The 19,524-nt window shown below is 32.0% G+C and overlaps 7 protein-coding genes across 7 annotated transcripts; 4 read left to right on the forward strand and 3 right to left on the reverse strand.

The window, feature by feature from the left end:
• Window positions 1-58: 58 nt before the first annotated feature.
• LOC134834440 (dynein axonemal light chain 1) lies at window positions 59-1,553 on the forward strand. Its single transcript, XM_063849091.1, has 2 exons — window positions 59-159; window positions 974-1,553. Exons 1-2 carry the CDS (start codon window positions 59-61, stop codon window positions 1,452-1,454), a joined length of 582 nt encoding a protein of 193 aa, XP_063705161.1. The 3' UTR covers window positions 1,455-1,553.
• Window positions 1,481-3,181, reverse strand: LOC134834438 (zinc finger protein ZPR1). The gene is made up of 2 exons (XM_063849090.1): window positions 2,972-3,181; window positions 1,481-2,909 (listed from the first exon to the last, which is right to left on the reverse strand). The coding sequence occupies exons 1-2, from the start codon at window positions 3,086-3,088 to the stop codon at window positions 1,608-1,610; spliced, it is 1,419 nt and encodes a 472-aa protein (XP_063705160.1). The 5' UTR covers window positions 3,089-3,181; the 3' UTR covers window positions 1,481-1,607.
• A 979-nt stretch (window positions 3,182-4,160) lies between these two features.
• On the forward strand, window positions 4,161-6,081 carry LOC134834735 (inositol polyphosphate 1-phosphatase). The gene has a single exon (XM_063849491.1). The coding sequence runs from the start codon at window positions 4,387-4,389 to the stop codon at window positions 5,482-5,484; it is 1,098 nt and encodes a 365-aa protein (XP_063705561.1). The 5' UTR covers window positions 4,161-4,386; the 3' UTR covers window positions 5,485-6,081.
• A 3,275-nt stretch (window positions 6,082-9,356) lies between these two features.
• Window positions 9,357-10,716, reverse strand: LOC134833935 (DNA-binding protein Ets97D). Its single transcript, XM_063848443.1, has 2 exons — window positions 10,446-10,716; window positions 9,357-10,386 (listed from the first exon to the last, which is right to left on the reverse strand). The coding sequence occupies exons 1-2, from the start codon at window positions 10,659-10,661 to the stop codon at window positions 9,412-9,414; spliced, it is 1,191 nt and encodes a 396-aa protein (XP_063704513.1). The 5' UTR covers window positions 10,662-10,716; the 3' UTR covers window positions 9,357-9,411.
• A 96-nt stretch (window positions 10,717-10,812) lies between these two features.
• LOC134834777 (uncharacterized) lies at window positions 10,813-13,936 on the forward strand. Its single transcript, XM_063849552.1, has 5 exons — window positions 10,813-10,980; window positions 11,045-11,270; window positions 11,320-12,342; window positions 12,399-12,684; window positions 13,654-13,936. Exons 1-5 carry the CDS (start codon window positions 10,879-10,881, stop codon window positions 13,790-13,792), a joined length of 1,776 nt encoding a protein of 591 aa, XP_063705622.1. The 5' UTR covers window positions 10,813-10,878; the 3' UTR covers window positions 13,793-13,936.
• Window positions 13,907-17,297, reverse strand: LOC134834775 (probable cleavage and polyadenylation specificity factor subunit 2). The gene is made up of 3 exons (XM_063849550.1): window positions 17,168-17,297; window positions 16,366-17,117; window positions 13,907-15,433 (listed from the first exon to the last, which is right to left on the reverse strand). Exons 2-3 carry the CDS (start codon window positions 17,110-17,112, stop codon window positions 13,907-13,909), a joined length of 2,274 nt encoding a protein of 757 aa, XP_063705620.1. The 5' UTR covers window positions 17,113-17,117; window positions 17,168-17,297.
• A 41-nt stretch (window positions 17,298-17,338) lies between these two features.
• LOC134834776 (protein arginine N-methyltransferase 7) lies at window positions 17,339-19,503 on the forward strand. Its single transcript, XM_063849551.1, has 2 exons — window positions 17,339-17,495; window positions 17,560-19,503. The coding sequence occupies exons 1-2, from the start codon at window positions 17,451-17,453 to the stop codon at window positions 19,501-19,503; spliced, it is 1,989 nt and encodes a 662-aa protein (XP_063705621.1). The 5' UTR covers window positions 17,339-17,450.
• Window positions 19,504-19,524: the final 21 nt, after the last annotated feature.

Below are 19,524 nucleotides of genomic sequence, written 5' to 3' on the forward strand. Positions count from 1 at the left end.
AATGCGTGAATTGTTTATTATAAAGTTGTTTCTGGAGGATTCTTGAAGTTTGACGAAGATGGCGAAGGCTACTACGATAAAAGAAGCTCTAAAAAGGTTTGAGGATAGGACCAAAACGCCCATTAATGAGGCGAAGGAGATTGATATCTGCTTTCAATGGTAAATTTTTATAAAATTTTGATTTGAAATTTAAGTTTAGGGAGGAATTTTGACAGTTTTTTGCTCGTCACTTAATTTAAAGGCAATGTGAAGGTTAAAAAATTTGATTTTAGTAAAAAATTAAATTTTGATAAAAAATTTAATAATTAAATAAAAGTTGTTGAAATTTTTTAAAACTAAAATGAATAAAATTTTTGAACAAAAAAATAAAAAATTGAAAATTTTTTTTAAAAAGTTAAGAATTTCTTAAAAAATTTGGCTTTAAATGATAAATTTGTGAATTATTTCGGTCGACATCAATAAATTTTCGACTTTCATATTTTTCAAATTTAAGATTTCATTAAAAAATTATTTAATTGAAATAAAAAAATTAAATTAAATTAAAATTAAATTTTTATTCTTTTTGGAGTAAAAAATTAATTTAAAATTAAATTTTATTATAATTTATTGATAAAAATTAATTTAAAATTTGATTTTTTTAATTTGTTTTTCAATAAAAATTTTTTTTTAAATTTAATTTTTTTAGATTTTTTTAATTAATAAAATTAAATAATTTTAATTAATAATTAAATTTTAATTAAATTAAATTAATTAATTAATTAATTAAATTAAATTTGATTTAGATTTTAGTTCATAAATTAAATATTTTGAATTTTTTTTTATATTAAATTCTATTAATTTATTTTTTCTTTAAATTTTGTTAAAATTTAAATTTTTTAAAATAATTTTTTACTGAAAACTATCAAAATTCTTCTTAAAACTCTAAATTTTCAAGCGAATTTAATAAAAAATATTTTTTCAACTCCCAAATTAGGCCCCCAATTGAACGCATGGAGCAATGCCTCTCTACCCTAACCGCTTGCGAAAAATTAAGCATCAGCACAAACATGATCGACAAAATTTACGGCATCAGTGGCATGAAAAACTTACGAATTCTCAGTCTTGGGCGCAATTACATCAAACAAATCTCGGGTCTCGAAGGCGTTTCCGAAACTTTGGAAGAATTATGGCTCAGCTACAACTTGATCGAGAAATTAAAAGGCATCAATTGCTTGAAAAAGCTCCGAGTTTTGTACTTGTCGAACAATTTAATCAAAGATTGGGTCGAATTCAATCGTTTACAGGACCTAACAACGCTCGAAGAGCTACTTTTTGTCGGAAATCCGTTGGTTGAAGCCCTGGAAGAAACCGTATGGAAGTCAGAAGCCGCCAAAAGATTAATTAATTTGAAAAAATTGGATGGCGAGACGGTTGTACGAGAAGAACCTGAAGCTGCACCCATCACAGTTACTTAAAATTTTCTCGAAATTTTGGAAGAAAATTGAAATTTTTATCAATTTTATTGTTTAACTTTGAACAGTACACATTTAATATATTCCACGAGCGTCTCAAAAGAGCCATTTCAAGTAAAAGAGCATAATGAAGATTCCGAGGAAGATCCATATGAATCAGCTATTTTCCTCATTTTCTTCATCTTCCTCCAACAACTCCTGATATCCTTCGGTAACCATGTCATTTAGGCCTAATTCCTCGTTTTGTGCGTGTGTTCGGGTATATTGCGTGATTTTTAGTCCCGGATCGTCTTTCACGTCATCCGTGAGTGATTGGATGTAACTATTTCCCGTTGGATCGTCAAGTACGAGGGTAACTGGTAGTTTGCATTGCAGCACGTCATCGAGTTTATCGAAAAAAGCCTTCATTTTGTCCTTTTGATCGGTATCTTGGGAGTCATAGAACATCCCGGATTGCTCCAAAAGTTGTTCCTTGATGGCCATTAACAATCCCTCGACTGTCGTAAAACGCCCGCATAACGCATGCGGTCCAATATCGCAATCCAGCTCACTGAGATGCAACGAACAGTATTCCGATTTGAGCAAATCACGGGAAAAATCTTCGCGAGTCTTTACCGACACTTCAATTCGAACACCTTTCTCGGCGATACCTCCGCTGGACTTTACCTCGTTCGTTCGATGCCCGCAATTCTCACAATTTGTTGCCATGATGACAACTTCCTTGAAATGCGGGATTTTTGTGAGTTTCATGTTCGTTTCGCATTCGACGCCGCAATCGGGACAGTCAGTTTTAAATTGCATCACTTCTTTGTTAAAGTCTTCGAGTGGAAAACTGCCTTCTGGGATCATTTTCAGTACATTTTCCGCTTCGCCTTGTTCCTGTTTGACATTTTCTCGTTCTTCAGGAGGTCGACAGTCCTGCACAAAGAGTCCCAACATCTCATTTTGCTCCTTATTCCGCTCAAAATGCGTGATTTTCATGTTGGGATCACTACTTGGCGCGAGAAAGTTCTCGATAAAGCAATTTCCGGAAGCATCGGTGAGAATTAAGTTAAAAGGCTCCTTCATTTCTTTGAGTTTTTCCAATTTTTCGATGAAAGCGTCAATTTGGGCAGCTGCCTCGGGATGTTGTATCCGCCGCAGTACCTGATCTTGGCTCAAACCAGTAATGGCACGTTCGATAATTCCCTCGACTGTTGTGACTTCGCCACGTTGGGAGCCAGCAGGCGTCTCAAAGTCAAGTTCTTCGATGCGAACCGAGGAATAATCCGATTTTACGACTTTTCGACACAAATCTCGTTCCGTCGTGACTTTCAAGTGGATTTTTGTGCCTTTTGCTTGGATTTTACCCCCGGGTTGGATCTGATTGTTTTCGTAACCGCAATGTTCGCAGGCGAAAGACATGATAACGACTTCCTTGTAGAACGGAATGACAGTCAAAAGTAGTCTCGTAACTCCCTGAAACGAGAAAAAATAAAATTTACAAGATTGTTTTGATTTTGAGCCCCTGGATAACTTACTTGCTCGTGACAATTCATGCAAAGAGAGTCGATTACAGTTGCCTCTGGATCGGGATCGTCAGCGTCAAGGGGTCGAAATAATGGGCGATCACCCGCTTCTATCGTTTCTGAAGACATTTTCGATGATATCACTTACGAATCTCGCGTAATTAGAAGAAAATCAACACACATGTGTGAAATTACTCAGAATCCCAATCGTAATCTGAAAGAGATTTTCCTTGCGCGAACGATTTTTGCATTGGGATTGACGTTTTTCGACAAATAAAAGAACTAAGGTTGATACAACTTTCAAAAAATTTTTAGATTTTAATTTTTTGAAATTTTTTTTATGAAAAATTTAATGGAAATTTTATGTAAAAGGTAAGAAAATCTTCAATTTTAATTAATTTATGACTAAAAATTTTTTAAACTAAAATTTTTTCTAAAAATAATTTTTTTATTTGAAATTTTTAAAATTAAAATTTTTTTTTTGATTTTCTTAACATTTTTCTATTTTCAAAATTTTTTAATAAATTTAAAATTAATTAAATTAAAAAAAAATAGAAAAAATATTTAAAATTCAAAAATTTAGCTGAAATAAATAAATAAAAATTTCAAAACACTTAAAAAAATTTTTGAAAATGTACAAATTGAAATCTGAGAAAATTTTAAATCTAAATCTGCAAAAAATGAAAAAAAAATTGTAATTTATAAATTTTTGAAGTATTTAATTTTTTTTTTAGTATTTTTTATAATTTTTTTTTTAATAAAATTTTTAATTTCTAAAAAAATTACAATAAACAATCTAAAAGTTGAACATTAAAAAAACGATTAAAATTAGGAAAACTATTGAAAATTTTTAAATTTTCTAAATTTTTGATTTAAAAAATTATTTAAGTTCATAAAATAGTTAAGAATTTTAAAAATCAATTTTTAAATTTTTTTTTCAGATTTTTAATTTCTAAAAAATTTGTATTTCAAAAAATAATTAAAAATTGAATTTGAACTTTTTTAATATTATTTTTTTTTTAATTTTTTGAAATTTATAATTAAAAAAAAAATATTTATTTAATTTTTATTTCTTAAAATTAATTTTTTAATTTTAAAATTAAAATTTGTAAATCCTTAAAAATTTCTCTAAAAAAAAAATTGCATAAAAATCAAATAATTTTTAAAAATTGTATCGTCCTTTTTAGTTGTGGCACGTATTCAAGAGGTGAATTTCCACGGAAAAATAGTTGCTCGGAAAATATGTGAAGATTCGGAAAAGTGAAGAGTTCTTGTCAGTACTTACGATAATTAGGTGTCAAATTGCGTGCAAGAGCAAGCGGAACATGAAAATATAGTGCAATCGTCGAGAGTTTCGTGTTTTACTGCTTCTGAAGTGTTCAGAAAAAATTGAAAGAAAAAAAAAAGTTAAAATTAACGAAAAAAAAATGAGTGCAAAAACATTCCTCAAGTTACTTCTAAATGTCAGCGAAAAGGCAGCAAATATCGCGCGAATTATTCGCAAAGACCCGAATCTCCTGCAACTGCTAACGGAGGAAAAAACAGAAGAAGAAGGCAATCCTCGTTTCGCGCACGACTTCAAAACTCTCGCTGACGTCTTAATTCAGGAGATGATTCGCAAGGAAGTCGGTGACGCATTTCCCACCCTCCGTGGCAGCATCAAAGGCGAAGAAGATTCAACTCTAACGAATGCCTCGGGCGAAAAAATCACCGTGCAAGTGTTTGACGACGTCGAAAGTACGCGACTTTGCCTCGAGCAGGTGATGGGAAGTAGTGCAGCTGCCGCCGTTCTCGCTGACGAGGTCCATCGAACGGATGTCGATGCGAATCCGGATGCGGAGGACATCGAGGCACTCGCCAATGTCGACTTGGATCTCGATAACTTGGGTATGTGGGTCGATCCGATCGACGGAACTGTCGAATATGTCAAGGCGGTGCACAAGGATAGTCGATTCGATAATATTCCATCGAACGGATTGAAATGTGTGACGATTCTGATTGGGGTTTATGACACAACGACAGGCATTCCTGTGATGGGAGTCGTAAATCAGCCCTTTAATGAGCTCCTGGATGACGGCACGTTCAAAGGAAAGCATTTTTGGGGCGTCTCGATGGGAGATGTGAACGTCACGAATGTCGGGGCGATCGAAAATTCGCGTACGAATAAAATTGCCGTCTTATCATCGTCGGAACAAACGAAATTCACAAAGTTTCTGAAGCAACGCTTAAAGTACGACATCGTCTACAGCTCCGGCGCCGGTCACAAAATCCTCAAACTGATAACGCGCGACGCTGATTTGAACCTTTTGTCGCGAAATACGACTTTTAAGTACGATACGTGTGCGCCGCAAGCGATTCTCATGGCGATGGGCGGCAACATCCTCGATCTCAATAGTACAATTTTCGCCGGCAAGCCCGTGCCCCTCAGCTACGGCAACAGCGAGCCAAATTGCAACATCAACGGCATCCTCGCCTACAGGGAACTCGATACAATCAATTCAATTATCTCCCTTTTTAGCAAGTAAACATTCCACACACACACACACACAGGATCAACATGCCAAGCGAAAAAAAAACACTTTTTCCGAAAATAAAATGGATCATACATCACATCAGTTGTCAAGCGAGGCGCGAACAAGTTGTTTCGTTTCGGTCACGCTATCGCTAAATTATTTACTTTTCCACTCTCGCAATCGATTGTCCTCGAACCGGAAAGTAACCAGACGTCTCCATTTGCAAGCAACGTGACTACTTGACAAGAAAAGTAGCAATAATTACCCACATTAAGCCATATCTAGCCCGTAAAAAAAAAATCGAGAAAATTATTACCAATAGCCAAAAACGTACATGAATAATTTAATGGCGAAATCAGTGTTTTCACGTAAGTAATCAAGAGAAAAAAATCAGTAGATGCACACCAACTACCACAATCAGCAACAGAGTCGTAAATTATAGAGAAAATGTGTGATTGATGTGACAAAGCAAACAATATGTTTAAAGAATATTTGTGTTATATTAATATATAATTGTATCAAGATTGTCGGTAATGAGCATCAAGGGTGTTCACAATATGTCTTCTTTTACGTTTTTTTTTTGTTTCTCTGTTTTAGGCAACTTTTTTACAGGACAAACGAGTAATTTTGTACTTTTTACTAAATGAATTTGGGATAAATTATCAAAATTTTTAAAGAAATTATTTAATTTTTTTTTCAAGAATTCAAAGAATTTTAAAAATTTAAAAAAAAATAAATTATTCAATTTAATTTAAATTAATTTAATTTTAATTTTAATTAAAAAAATAATTTAATTTAAATTTTAATTCAAATTTAATTTTTTTAAGATTAACTTACCTAATTAAAATTAATTTTATTGAATTTTTAATCAAAAGATTTTTTTTAAATCATTATAAAATTTCAAAAGCCCTATTTTTAAATAAATTTCTAAAATGTAAAAAAAAATTAAAGGTAAAATTCGAACCTCGAAATTGATTAATTTCAAAATTTATTCAAAAATTTTAACTTTTAAAGAATTATTTAAATCTTTTCAAAAAAAAAAAAATAGTTAACAATTTGTTAAAAATTCATTATTTGAGGTCTAAAATCTTTTTTTTTCAAATATTTTGAAATTTAATTCCATTCAAGCCTTTAATTTAAATTCCATAAAAAATTTAAAATAACAAAAAAATAAAATTTAAAAAAAAAAAAAAAAAATAAAAATTCAAAAAAAATTTTTAAAAATTTAAAATTTAAAAATATAAAATTTAAAAATATAAAATTTAAATAAAAAAAAATCAAAAATAACTTTTTTGTAGAATTGAATTTTTGTAAAATGTTCATTTTAGCTCTTTAAGGGTCTCTATGCTAAAAAAAATTTAAGAAAAATATTTAAAAAATCACGAAAAATGACAAATATGATATGTAAGCTTTATTGCATACCTCAAAGGGGCAGATTATTAAAAAATTGAATTTATTGCATATTTTAAGGAGTCAATTTCTTTATTTTTGTGCAAAAAAAAATCGTGAAAAAATTAATATTAACTCCAAGATTTAACAATTAAAAGAGATATTATTTTTGAGATTATTTTGAAAAATTTTGAAATAATAAAAAAAAATTTTTTAAAAAATTAATTTAAAATTTTTAAAATTTAAAAAAAATTAATTCAAAAATTAAATTAAAAAAAAAAATAAATAATAAAATTCAAAAAAATTGAAAAATTTTTAAAATTAATAAAATATTTTAAATTTCGTATATTAAAAAATTAAAAAAAAAAAAAATATTTTACTCTTATATTCATAAAAATTCAAATTTTGATAATTCTCGCAAATTTTTCGAGGTAAAAAGTACAAAATTACACGTTAATTCCTTTTACGTTGAAAAAAAACTCGTCAGACATACATATAAAAAAAAACGCTTATACAGGACTCTCCTGTGCCTTTAATTAATCATCATCTCGTCTCGTCTCGTACCTTTTTTGTGTTTAATTCAATTCATTTTCATCAATAAATTAAACAAACACAAAAAAATATAAAAATATATGATAAAAAAAAATTCGTTGTTGTAGAGCAATTGGTAGCAGATGGTGTCGAATATACAAATTCTATTCCCAGTTGTGCAAAACAAAAATAAAATATTTAACGATGTATTTTCATGGTAATGTTCGCAACAACCACAAAATACGCCGCAAACCCTTCAAAAAGAAGAAAAAGTATTATAAATTGTATTTTTGTAGAACAACTTTAACAACCAATCAATCAATCAAGGAGTTCATTTTTAGTTAAAAAAAAAACATGAAAAAAAATATTTAGGGAATGCTAGATAGCTAAAAATAGTAAAACTAGCCAAGTTTAGATTTTAAACGATCTGAATGTTGCGTGTGATAAGTAGAAATCAGGAAACCAGTAGACTTTTTATCTTAATTTATTTGTAAAATCTTAAAAAAAACACATCATCAGGATCTGAAAGGCTACAAAAAAAAATAAAACTGAAAAAATATGTATTAAATGACTTCTGAAGTCACGCTTTTACTATTTATTAGAGTAGACCAAAGACAAAAACCATAAGCAAATAACCAAATGAGTGTTTCGTGAAACAAAAAAAAATGTACTTAGAAATATAGAAACAAAAAAAAATTATAAAAAAAAAATATTTAGAGACTTCTCGCATAGGATGGAATAATTTTTGAAAAATGTGTCACAGTGTTACTTTTTTTCTAATTTTTTTTTATTAAAAAAATTCTTTGAATTATTTTTTTTTTTAATTTTTATTTGATTTAAAATTAATTTTCTTCATGTAAAAAATTTTAACATTTTTATTGAAATTTTAATTTTTTTTTTTTATACATACCTATATTTTTTTAACAAATTTAATTTAATTTTTTATTTTTTTTTAATCAAAAATTATAATTAAACTGAAATTAAATTAAAATAAAATTTAAAAAAAATAATTTTAAATTAAAAAAAACAAAATAATTATAATTTTGTGAGAAAATTGCACAATTTTTAATAATTTGCAAAAATTAATTTAAATAGAATTTTTAAAAACTTAAAAAAATAAAAAGTATTTTGTACAAAAATCAACTTTTTTACTAAAAATAACTTATACAAAAAAATTAATAGGTTTCATGTAGCTTTAACAAATCGTCAATTCTAAATTATAAAAAATTAAATTTAGGGCTGGAATTAATATTTAACGATAGATTTTTTAAGTTTTGATATTTTGAAATTCTTAAATATTTAAAAAAAAATATTTCGTCAATTTTTATTTGAATTTAAATTAATTTTTAATTATTTATTATTTAACAATTTTATTTAAATTATTCAAAAATAAGAATTTAAAATATTTTTAATGATTTTTTTCAAAAAAAAAATTATTTTTACAATTTTTGAACCAATTTAGTATAAAAATCTATTGAATAATTTTTTTTTTAATTTTATTTTAATTTAATTAATTTTTTTCAAGAAATTTAATAAAGCAATAAAGCTGAATTATCGAAATAGTGGTCTATTTTCTGGCAAAATAACACTTTTTACGAGCTAAATTTATTTATTTATTATTTTTTTTTTTTTGAAAAATAATTTTAAAATTGTGCAATTTTCTCCTAAAATAATCAAAAATTTAATATTTAAAAATATAATTAAAAATTTGACCTAAACCCAATTTCTCATATAAAATTTAAATTTTTAAAAATTATTTTTTGTAACACTGTGAATCTCGAAAGTGATAAAATTACGAAAAAAAGGCATTATGAGAAACTTTAATATACAGACGATATTCTAAAGGAAAAAGTAATGTTTATCAAATAAATAAATAAAATGTAACAAAAAATATATATACAAACAAACAAACAAAAAAAAAATGAATTAATATATGTAACATAAAAAAAAGTAAACATGAATTATTATTGTGAAGTTTATTGTAAAACGAGAGAAAAATTTAAATAAATTTAATGAATGTTAAAAAAATGTCGCATGTTTCAAGTCTCCCTCAAACGTATCGGGTTCCTGCACCAAATTCGCCAATTCATCGGCATCGTATCCAATCAGTTCCTTCAAATTCACGACAAACTTATAAACAAATCGCTTCCCGGGCACTTTGGAAATCAAATCGCCGTCATAATAATACCGCAACGCTCTCGAAAGTTTCTCGTAATTCATCGCTGGCTTATTTTTCCGGTCGCCCCACAGCTGTGCGACAACTTCGGGGTTTGTTAGTTTAAATTCTCCCTCATTTCCCTGCCATTCGATGATATTTCGATTGTGTTTGTCTGTCAGGAGCTCCAATAAAAACTGCCAAAGTTGAATTTGCCCGGAAGTTGTGCTGGATTTGTCTGTACTTAGAGCTGCTGATGGTCCCATCTTCATTATTCGAGGTTTTTTAAGAGCGGATTGCGACGTCGGCGATGGAGAATCGAATTTTTGTGGCGTTTCTTCCTTCATTTGAACTGTAGCGACAAATTTGCATTTCTTCAGGAGTTCAATGTGAGTCCAAAATCTGTCACTCGGGTCATTGGGGACTTTTTTCTTGAATGTTTCGCGTTTCATAGCACAAAGTTGTTCCCCGTTCATACTCCATTCTTCCGCTTTTACGTCTTTTAGGTTGAATTGCTTGATCGCCCATTGCAGCCAGTGTTGCACATGCCCGTGATCCCATAAAACGGGGTCATCGGGAATGCCAACGCGTTGCATGCGCTTCTTAAATTCCAAATCGACGATCCATTTGATGCATTTTTTGCCTTTTGGCGGTGTGTTGAGCTTTCGTTTGGTTCCCGCGGAAGAGCTGCTCGTGTCATATGAGGCAAGAACGTCATCTGTGGGCTTCAGAACGTCAACAATGTTAATTTTCTTCTCGCTTCGAAGGATTTGAACGTTAATTTGGACCAAACCTTCGCCTTGAACACATTGATCTACCAAGTTTTTCTCTGATTCGAGCTAAAAAATAAAAAAAAAATTATTTTTTCTTACAAAAATCAACGAAAAATGAAACTTACTTCTTGTGAATCTTGCAATAAAAAAGTGAAACCATCCAATTTTGTGCCAGTAGCGTTCTCAACAAGAGTTTTCAGCACCGTAAGAGGCTTGATGAGATCCATATGAACTGGAATGACATCTTCGAGCTCTTCTACGTCGCTCCCATTGTCAATTACATCATTTTTGAGGATTCTCGACTTGTTAGATCCCGTCACACGAACCGAATTACTCTCCATTTTCGCTTAATTTTCAATTAATTTCTCGAATTTCAGTTCAGGAAGTCAAAAAAAAGTTTGTTTACAAGTCGTAATGTGTTCCTCCGACACAAAAACCCCTTTTTCGAGGGAAAACTGTAATTTTGAGACGAATGAAAGTGATAACGCGGTTTATTGACGTACTGAAATCGCGAAATATCAAAAAAATCATCAAAAATCCTCAAAATTCAACAAAAAAATGGAGAAAAATAAATGTATTGAAAGTCTGAAGCTTTTAAAAGACGGCACCGATAAAGATTTGCAAAAATCCTTACAAAATTTGGATGATTTGATGATAAAGGTAAGCGCGCCTCATGCTTGAAAACTTTTATAACGGTTCAGAATCTCTTATCTTCAATCCGCAGCTCCGTCACATTGGCATTTTACTCTCGGGACCTGCAGAAAATGACAAAATTCTCGAAAAAAACGAGCAGGAATTGACTGACGATCTGTATTTGATCAAACAATTGCTGATAAATTTCAATCGTCAATGCGAAACGCGAATTCCTGACCTGAAGTCGACCAAAATTTTCATTGATGACAACAAAATGATCAATTTTCCGCGGTATCCGATGCCGGATTTCACAAAATGTAAGTTTTTCAAGTGAATTTTTCATTTTTTTAATTAATTTTGTTGTAGATTTGCCGGGATATGAGATCGAAGGAGGCATTTCCTTCCTCAAAGACTATCAAAATGGAATTTTTTTCATGATAGATCAAGAAAGAAAGGCTGGATTTGAGAATATTTACAAATTATTGCAGCAGAAGAAGGATCTCGTGCGTATTTCTGATGTTAAAACGTTGGAATCGGGCGATTTGGTGGCTGTTTATGTCGAAGAGCAGATGACAAGAGCTTTAGTTGAAGTCAACCATCTCGGAATTTCTCTTTTTATGTTCGACTTGGGCGAAGAGTGTCCCTTGGAAGAGGATTTTGAGTTATATGAGATGGCAGAATACTACAAACACTTGCCAGCTCAAGCGATTTTGTGTAAATTGTCGCATTTACCATCGAAATCTGTCACGAAAAAATGGTTTCATCAAAATTTGTATCGCACAGTGAAGGTAAAAGTCGTTGGAACGGAATACAATACCCTTCTCGTGTCTGTTTTGCATCCCGAAATGGAAGAAATTGTCGATTCTGACTCAGCTTCCGTTCTCACGAGTGTCACGCAATACTCCAACACGAACCCGTTCGTCTCTGACTTGGCTAAAGATGATCTCAAGCGCTTAAACGACTTCAATAACGACGAAATGAAGGAATTTATGAACGACGAGGTCACAAGTACAAGTAATGCGATGGTTGCTGTGCTCGGATACGATCCAAAAGACGAGGCACGTTACTGCAAACACTTTGACGAGACAACTGGCGGCTGTTTCAAAGGTGTCAATTGTCATTTGATACATCAGAAGCCTCTTGCGGATGGCTGGACACGCGATAAAGTCGAAACGTACGTCGATATTCCGGAAAAAATCCCCTTGCCAATCGCACATGAACAAATTTTGATCGAAATGAGCGTCGTTGAGGACATTCATCTCTTTTACGGGTACATTTTGACTGAAAAATTCCATAGAAGCACTGCCATGAGCTTGAATGAGTTGAATTTGGAGATCAATCGAGCGGATAAACTTCGAAAGTACAAAAGTTTCACAAAAATTTTGCCTTGTAAGAACTTTTCCTTCAAAAATTTGACGAAAAAATACAAAATTTTATCTTTTCAGGCGTCAATGAACTCGTGTTAGCCCCGTACCTCGACTCATATTATCGTGCAAGAGTCGTTTCCGTTGATCATAACTCCGTAGAAGTATTTTTCGTCGATTATGGCAACTATGCATCGTCTCCAATTAAGGATTTGTACTGTTGGGAACCGCAATTCGGTCAAATTCCGTTTCAAGCAATGTTTTTCCAAGTTGCTGGAATTCAACCCATTAAGGCAACGCCGAAATCCGTTCGAGTTGATGAGCTTTTTAGACATCTTACCAAGCGGAAAGTGACGGCAGTTGTCTTGTAAGTTCATGAAATGTTGAAAATTTGCTTGAAAAGTAATTTTTTAAAAAGTTGAAAATTTGAAAAAAAAAATTTTTTGGGTCAAATTTTTTTTTTGAGAACAAAAGAGGGACCAAAATTTATGAAATTTGACAGAAAATTTCTGAAAATAATTTTTTTTTCAAAATTCTTTTCAAATTTTTTCATTTAAATATTTTACTGAATCTGTTAAAGCTAAAAATGCTTTATTTTGTCAAAAAATTACATTTGATAAGCCAAAAATGTGAAATTTATCAAAAATTTTGACAGCTGTCAAATTTTCAATTTTCAAAAATAATGCTTTGAGAAAAAAAAGGTCAAAATTTTTAATTCAATTTTGATTTTTTTTAATTTTTTGGCCCGAATTTCATTATTTTGAAAAGAATTACTCAAAAAAGTCAAATTTTATTAAACATTTTGACAGCTGTCAAATTTTTAATTGCCAAAAAAAGTTCTGAAGGATGAAAACTATTTAAAATTTTTGATTAAATTTTAGTTTTTTAAAACTCTTAAGACTTAAGGTTCATTTTTTACATAAAAATTTCCAAAAATGTCAAATTTTTATTAAAATTTTAACAGCTGTCAAGTTTTAAATTTTCAATAACAATTCTGAGGGATGGAAAATATTTTGAATTTTTGATTAAATTAAGATTTTTTCAATTTTTCAAGACTCAAATTTCATTATTTTGAAAAAAATGCTCAAGAAAACCAATTTTTTTAATGTTTTGACAGCTGTCAAACTTTTTTTTGTCGAAAATAATTCTGAGGGATAAGAATTACAAAAATTTTTGATTAAATTTTATTTTTTTGTAATTCTTTAGACCTAACGTTCATTATTTTGCATAAAAATTGCTCAAAAAGTCAATTTTTATCGAAATATTTGACACCTGTCAAATTTTCAACTGTCAAAAATAATTTCCTATACTTACCTTTAATTTTTTCTCATTTCAGAGCTAATCAACCGAACATTTTAGTGCGAGTATTTTTGAACAGCACTACCGAACTGACTGATATCTTGAAAACTTCGGGACTTGCTGACGTTTGCGATAACAACTACTATCACAAAGAGCCTTCTATAGTTCCCGTTTAACGAATTTTTGACGAATTTTCTTTATGTATACCTTAAAAATACAAAAATTTATTAATTTCGATTTAGCTAACACACGAAAGTTCCTTAAAATAACTTTATAGAATTAACGAAGAATTAAACAATGGCGTACTGCTCATACAACAACTCCCGTATTTTGTAATATTCTTCGCAAAAAGTGCCTTCCATCGTGACTTTGCCCGTGTCAACTCTTCGTAACGCGACTTTTTCACCTGCACACCACAAAACTCCGTTAATAAATTCGGATGGGATGTTGTTTCGGTTCAAAACTTGCTTAAAATCGACGAGTTTTAGTTCGTTAATGAACACTGAGTTATGCGGCGCGATTTTTGTGTCGTCACTTAAAGGTTCCAAAGCGAGAATTCTCTCTTGTTCGTCATCTTTAACGATTACTTGATCCGTATCCATGGGAGTATTTTCCTTGCCTTCGGAATTTTCTTGCTCAAACTGCTTCGTTCGAATGGAAATTTGTCCGTCGATCCAGGCAACTTCTGCATCGCGTCCTTTTTGGAATTTCAATTGACTTACAAGCGCTTCCGTGAGTCGAACTTGATAAATATACGATTCGGTCGTGGCATCGACGGTATCTCCGCGATTTGGAGTGAAAACACGTGCGCCAATATTTTTTCTGCAATGATCTGCGACGAGTTCTGTGTTGGTTTGACTGCCACGAACGACAATTACGCGTCGCGGGCGCAGCTGGGAGAGAATTTTCAACAAAGAATCGCCATCAGAACGTCCTTCGAAGTCAATAAACTGAACTTGGGCATTTACTTCGATGAGTTTTCGGCTGCTGATGCATTTTGAAGGACGTTCTGCGAGTAAAGTGTCTTCCGATTTGATGTCTTTCTCTTTTTTGATGTCTTCTTCGCGTTTTATGTTCATTTTGCTGTCGGTGTCGTTCTCGTTGTTGTATCCGTCGCCCGTATCCATCAACCGATAGTCTTCTAACTGGATAATTTCGCCGTATTCGTCGTATTTTATCTTTTCCTCGAAGAACGGGAACATAGCGTAATGCTTTTTACTCGATTTGAAGAACCCAGTTTGAGATTTTCCCGCGCGAACGACGATATCATGCTTTCCCGTGATTACCGACATTTGCAACTCGTCATCAGAATCCGAATCGGAAGATTCCTCCTCTTTAATGATGGATTTTGTGACTTTTGTGCCATGCGTTCGCATATATTCCTCCAATTCGGCGCCTTCTAGTTCAACTCTTCGTCTCACATCAAGTTCGATTTTTCTTCCGTTGCCTCCGTTGTCGATCAAGTCACGTGCGAGTGTTCCGGGCGATGTTCGACTTGTAATAATTATGCTGTTATTCGCTCCCGATGCCCATTGAACAAAAAGTTCGCGCGAATAACCGCTTTCCATGTCAGCTGAACTGGCGAGAACGACTTTTGGGCTCGGGACGTTTGCTAAATCCTTCATCGAGTGACACATTTGCACGTGACGGAATTGGAATGGGTTGTTGCGAGCACCTTCGAAGCTTTTCATCAGTTTGTCGCTCATCCATTCGATTTGGGATTTGGCGAATTCGATGACGTTGTAACTGACGTTGTTCAAAAGGGCGAGAGAGTAGGTCAAGAGACCGGATTCTTTGTTTTTCCACAGTTGATCCATCTGAAAAGGGAAAAATTTTTAAATATTTTTTATGTTTGAAAAAATGAATTTAAGAAGATACGTGAAGTGAAAAAGTGAAAAAAAGTTGAAATTTTTGTAAAAAATTTTTAAATTGAATTATATTTTTTAATTTTGATGAGCTTTTAATTTTCGTTAAATAGCTAAATTTTGCCCAATTTTTAAATTTTTTTAACATTCTGTGAGGTTTTAAATTTTTTCCTCAAATTAAAATTTTTCTCAATTTTCACCTTTTTGATAAATTTCCTGATACTTTTTTAAAATATTCATTTTTTTTATTTTTATATTTTTTTTCAAATTCTAAAAAAATTTTTTTCTCTACTTTTTGATTTTTTTCTCAAATTTTATGTCAATTTTCTCATTTTTGTTAAAATCAAATATTTTATAATTTAATTTTTTTAATTTTTTTATTTTATTATTCTGTAAATTTTTAAAGTTCATCTAACAAAATATGCCCAATTTCCAAAATTTTTATAAATTTTGTAAAATTTTTAAATTTCTGAAAATTTTTAATTATTTTCTTTATCACAATATTCGCTGTATTTTTATTTATCTTTCGATTTTTAACATTTAAAAATTTTTTTTTTTTTCAAATTTTGAAATTTTTCGTCAATTTTTTTATTTTTTTTTTTAATTTTTTTTATTATTTTTTTTAAATATTAAACTTTTTTTTTACAAATTTGTTGAATAATTAATTAAATTTTTTTTAATAATTTTCTTTAAACTTTTCTAAATCTTAATTTTTATCAGATAAGTCTTTAATATGTATTTTAAACTGGCAAATTTAAGTAAATTTGCTTGAATATTAAAATTTTTCTATATTTTTTAAAAAATTTAAAAATTTTTCAAATTATTTTTTGATATAAATTTTTTAAAAAATCAACTTTTGTATCAATTTCAATTAATTAACTTACCATATGAGCCAATTCCAACACTCTCCCTGCCGTATCAACAGCAATCAAGACATTTCCCTTATTCCTCAACGTTTGCAAGATATTCGTCATCAACTTTTCATCCCGTGCTCTTCTCCGTGCCTGCTGATATCTCGCATTATAACAATCCGTAATCAACAGCGAGGGACGTTGCAATTTCTCCAACTCACACCCATTCAAATGCCTCTCCTTCTTGTGATTAAAATCCGTCGCATACACAATATCCTCCTCTCCGACCTTGACAATCTTCCAAATTGTCCCGCCAATTAAATGTCCCGCAGGCAACGGAGTTATCGTGATTCCGAGTCCTTTCCCCTTCAACGCGACACTTTGGTTGTATTTTAGCTGCGTGATGCGATCGAATGCCGTATCGACGTCATCCAACGTGAACAAATCGAAATCGTACATGTTGAAATGCGACATGAAGAGATCATAAATGAACATTTGTCCCATCTTATAAACGGGAATTGTGGAGTAAATGGGACAATTTAGCCCTAATTTTCCCACGAGATACGGCAAGGCACCCAAATGCTGCGGATCCGGATACGAAAGAAGGATAATATCGATGGTATGAACGTATTTTTTGAGCTCTTTGATGAAATTTGGATCGAATTTCTCGTCCCAACCGCAGTCAAGTAGGATACGGACTTCATCGACTTCGAGCAAATAGCAGGGAGGACTCTCATCCATGGCTCCTGAGATGGTGTGCAGCTTTATAATTGATGTCATTGTTGCTAAAAAAAATATTTGGTGAGAAAAAAATTAATTTCAAAAAAATTCTTACCTTTTTTATATTTTTTTAGGTAAAATTTGCACTTTTTTGTGCTGTTTAATAAATTTTACAATTATTTGGACCTTATTTCAGCTAATTTTCGATAAAAACTCGGAGCAAAATGTTTCAGCGGCAAATAAACATTGAGCTGTCAAAAAAAGTAAACAAAAAATTTGAGGTTATCTTCTATGAGAAGTCTTGTCTCCCATATTTCATCAATTTTATCGAAGATTTACGCCATAATTTCATTAAATTTCAAGAAAATTCCTTAAAACAAGTCTTAAAAAGACATAAAATGACGGAAATCACAACATTCGAGGATGAATTCGACGAAAATCAGGTAAGTTTCGTGTCATGGCATGTTCCCATATTTAACTTTTCATTAAAAATTCCTTTTTTTGTAGGATATTGCTCGTTCTCGTTTCGCTGATATGCTTCACGACACCGAACGTAACCAAAAATACTACCTCGGACTAAAAGCAGCTATCAATCGAATGCACGAACGAGGTCTCCAAGCAAATGTTTTGGATATCGGCACAGGAACAGGCCTCCTTTCGATGATGGCGGTTCAATTGGGAGCTGATTCTGTCGTCGCTTGTGACGGATTTCAACGTGCCGTCGAGTGTGCAGCAAAAATTATCGCCGCCAACGGGATGTCTGACAAAATTCAGCTCATAAAAAAGCATTCGACGCAACTCGTTGTCGGCAAAGACATGGAAAAACGCGCAAATATCCTCGTAACGGAGGTTTTTGACACAGAACTCATTGGCGAAGGTGCTATTGAGACATTTAATCACGCACATGAACACCTTTTGGAAGAAGATTGCATCGTTGTGCCGACTTTGGGAACGATTTACGTGCAAATAATTGAAAGTCCCATCGTTAATTCATGGAATACGGTGAAAAGTATCGCAAATTTGGATGGAGAAATATTACTTCGAACCCCAAAAACGCTAAATGAGTGTCCGGGCGAAGCAACTTTACAGGATTTGCAATTAAGTCAGTTGACGGAAAGTAATTTTCGGGCATTAACAGAACCTGTAGCGGTATTTGACTTTGATTTTTCCTCCAAAATTCCCTTGGAAAAGCATCGAAAAGCTGTGAAAACCGTAAAATGCGTTCAAACGGGCTTAGCTCATGGCGTTTTTATGTTTTGGGACCTAAAAATGGATGTCGATAAGGAAGTTATTCTCAGTTGTGCTCCTTACTGGGCTCATCCCGACTTCGATTCAACCAAATCTGAAGGTCTTCCGCAACAAAGTATTCCATGGCGAGACCATTGGATACAAGCAATTTACTATTTACCGCAAACGAACACTTTATTAGGCGAGGAACGTGAAATTGAAATCATTTCCAATCATGACGAGTTCTCACTTTGGTTCGAAATTGGCAAAACTGAAGCTCCCGTGTTGAATAAAAAACCTTCTTGCACCTGCGGACTTCATTTAACGACATCTCGATCGCGAATTATGCAACTTAACGACAGTTTACGCAACAAAAAGCTCATTTCGCATCTCGAAAATTGGAATTTGAAGAACGCCACGTTACTTGTGGTTGGCAATGGATGTCCTCTAATCGGTTTGGCAGCATCTAAAATTGAACCGACACCATCAAAAGTGTTCGTTATCGAAGAAAATCGCATTTTAAAAGACGTTTTGGAGGAATTTTTGGACTTTAACAAGCTTTGGAACGTGAATGTCAAAGAAAATTGTGATAAAATCAAGTTACCTTCCGTTACACATGTACTTTTTGAGCCTTCTTGCGTCGCTGTGCTGCCATGGGACGACTTGAAACACTTGAATTTCATCAAAAAACATCAATTAGAGCTTCCGAATGACGTTAAAATCGCTCCTTGCAAAGCTACGATAAAAGCAATTCCGGTAAATTTCTTGGATTTACACAAAATTCGATCGCCGCTTGGCTCTGTGGAGGGTTTTGACATGTCAAAGTACGATGAAATGATTCTTGGAGCAATTAACATGGCAGATCCTGAAGTAGAAATTCATGCCTTATGGGAATATCCTTGTCGAGCGAGTGGGAAAGCCACAAATTTGTTAGAAATTGACGTCATGGACCTTCAATCGACATACAAAAATGAAGGAATGCTGAAAATTGCTTCAAAATGTAACGGAATTGCCATTTGGATTGATTGGCAATTAAATTCGAGCCCCAAATCGGTAATTTCAACAGGTCCAAGGAGTGAAATCCATGAAAATGAGTTCATTTTGTGGTCAATGTCGTCTCGCCAAGGCGTCTTTTTCGTCTCTGAAACAAAAGAAATGTCAGAAATGCATTTTTCTGTAAATTATTGCCTTGAAACTAACAAGCTAGACTTTGAATTTAAATAAAAAATATATTTTTTTACAACA

Source organism: Culicoides brevitarsis, chromosome 3, assembly GCF_036172545.1.
Source record: "Culicoides brevitarsis isolate CSIRO-B50_1 chromosome 3, AGI_CSIRO_Cbre_v1, whole genome shotgun sequence".
NCBI classification, from domain to species: domain Eukaryota; kingdom Metazoa; phylum Arthropoda; class Insecta; order Diptera; family Ceratopogonidae; genus Culicoides; species Culicoides brevitarsis.

Excerpts from the sequence above, each read along its gene's own strand:
- LOC134834777 (XM_063849552.1), top strand. The coding sequence starts at position 10,879 with ATGGAGAAAAATAAATGTATTGAAAGTCTGAAGCTTTTAAAAGACGGC. Across the intron at positions 10,981-11,044 it reads TGGATGATTTGATGATAAAG|CTCCGTCACATTGGCATTTT; the intron begins GTAAGCGCGCCT and ends TTCAATCCGCAG. Across the intron at positions 11,271-11,319 it reads GATGCCGGATTTCACAAAAT|ATTTGCCGGGATATGAGATC; the intron begins GTAAGTTTTTCA and ends ATTTTGTTGTAG.
- LOC134834440 (XM_063849091.1), top strand. The coding sequence starts at position 59 with ATGGCGAAGGCTACTACGATAAAAGAAGCTCTAAAAAGGTTTGAGGAT. Across the intron at positions 160-973 it reads ATTGATATCTGCTTTCAATG|GCCCCCAATTGAACGCATGG; the intron begins GTAAATTTTTAT and ends CTCCCAAATTAG.
- LOC134834776 (XM_063849551.1), top strand. The coding sequence starts at position 17,451 with ATGACGGAAATCACAACATTCGAGGATGAATTCGACGAAAATCAG. Across the intron at positions 17,496-17,559 it reads ATGAATTCGACGAAAATCAG|GATATTGCTCGTTCTCGTTT; the intron begins GTAAGTTTCGTG and ends CTTTTTTTGTAG.
- LOC134833935 (XM_063848443.1), bottom strand. The coding sequence starts at position 10,661 with ATGGAGAGTAATTCGGTTCGTGTGACGGGATCTAACAAGTCGAGAATC. Across the intron at positions 10,387-10,445 it reads TATTGCAAGATTCACAAGAA|CTCGAATCAGAGAAAAACTT; the intron begins GTAAGTTTCATT and ends TTTATTTTTTAG.
- LOC134834775 (XM_063849550.1), bottom strand. The coding sequence starts at position 17,112 with ATGACATCAATTATAAAGCTGCACACCATCTCAGGAGCCATGGATGAG. Across the intron at positions 15,434-16,365 it reads TGTTGGAATTGGCTCATATG|ATGGATCAACTGTGGAAAAA; the intron begins GTAAGTTAATTA and ends TTCCCTTTTCAG.
- LOC134834735 (XM_063849491.1), top strand. The coding sequence starts at position 4,387 with ATGAGTGCAAAAACATTCCTCAAGTTACTTCTAAATGTCAGCGAAAAG.
- LOC134834438 (XM_063849090.1), bottom strand. The coding sequence starts at position 3,088 with ATGTCTTCAGAAACGATAGAAGCGGGTGATCGCCCATTATTTCGACCC. Across the intron at positions 2,910-2,971 it reads GCATGAATTGTCACGAGCAA|GGAGTTACGAGACTACTTTT; the intron begins GTAAGTTATCCA and ends TTCTCGTTTCAG.